This window comes from Cynara cardunculus (assembly GCF_001531365.2).
Source record: "Cynara cardunculus var. scolymus isolate 2C chromosome LG 10, CcrdV1, whole genome shotgun sequence".
NCBI classification, from domain to species: Eukaryota; Viridiplantae; Streptophyta; class Magnoliopsida; order Asterales; family Asteraceae; genus Cynara; species Cynara cardunculus.
In genome coordinates, this window is record NC_037537.1 from 9403029 (window position 1) to 9404027 (window position 999).

Consider the following 999-nt stretch of genomic DNA (forward strand, 5'->3'; position numbering starts at 1 on the left):
AATCCGTAAACTTAGATAGAACATTATTTATAAACCGGTGTAAAAAAATGCTAACATAAACACCCTAATAAAAGTGAATGAAATTTATACCTTTATGAAGGGTTCGAAGAGTGGATTCCGAATATATAATCGTTACTTCTATTGCTTCAACGATTTGAGAAATATCTTAGAGAGAAGAAAAAGTTTAGAAAGAGAAATGAGAGATGAGGCGGTTCAGAGATGAAGAAGTCGACGTTGGTTTCTTTTTCTTTAACTTTACATATATATATATATATAATATATATATATAATATATATATATATATATAATCATTAAGAGTTTTACAGTTTTAACCCTTAACAATTTCCGATCGTTCTTTTAAGTACGGTACAATTTCGGTAAGTTAACGAGAATGTGTTTTTAAAATTCGGGTCTTACAATTCTCCCCTCCTTAAAAGGAGATTTCGTCCCCGAAATCGAACTTAGAGATAGGGAACTTACATCAGTTTAAGAATTTTGGGTACTCTCGCCGCATATGTTCTTCAGTTTCCCACGTCGCCTCACGTTCCGAGTGATTCTTCCAAAGAACTTTTACAAAAGGAATCACTCTCTTTCGTGTACCTCTCTCATCGTGATCAAGAATTGTCTCAGGCTCCTCACGATAAGATAGATCATGCTCTATATGGTCCAAATGATATTCAATGACGTGTAGGGGATTATAGTTGTATCCTCGCAACGAAGAGACATGGAACACATTATGTACGTGGGACAATTGTGGCCATAGAGCTAACCTATAGGCCACAGCTCCAACCCTTCCCATAATTTCAAAAGGACCAATATATCTCGGGCTGAGCTTCCCTTTAAGACCAAAACGTCTAATACCACGAGTTGGTGAAACTTTCAAGAAGACTTTATCACCTGATTGGAACTCGATAGGTCGTCGTCGCTTGTCGGCGTAGCTCTTTTGACGAGCCTGAGCCTCTTTCATCATTTGACGTGCAATTTCGACCTTCTCGGTA

At 37.2% G+C, this 999-nt stretch overlaps 1 protein-coding gene across 1 annotated transcript; it reads right to left on the minus strand.

The window, feature by feature from the left end:
* Nucleotides 1-482: 482 nt before the first annotated feature.
* Nucleotides 483-971, minus strand: LOC112519956. Its single transcript, XM_025128270.1, has one exon. It carries the CDS (start codon nt 969-971, stop codon nt 483-485), a length of 489 nt encoding a protein of 162 aa, XP_024984038.1.
* Nucleotides 972-999: the final 28 nt, after the last annotated feature.

What these genes read in the sequence shown, in the direction of transcription:
- LOC112519956 (XM_025128270.1), bottom strand. Translation starts at nt 971, where the DNA reads ATGATGAAAGAGGCTCAGGCTCGTCAAAAGAGCTACGCCGACAAGCGA.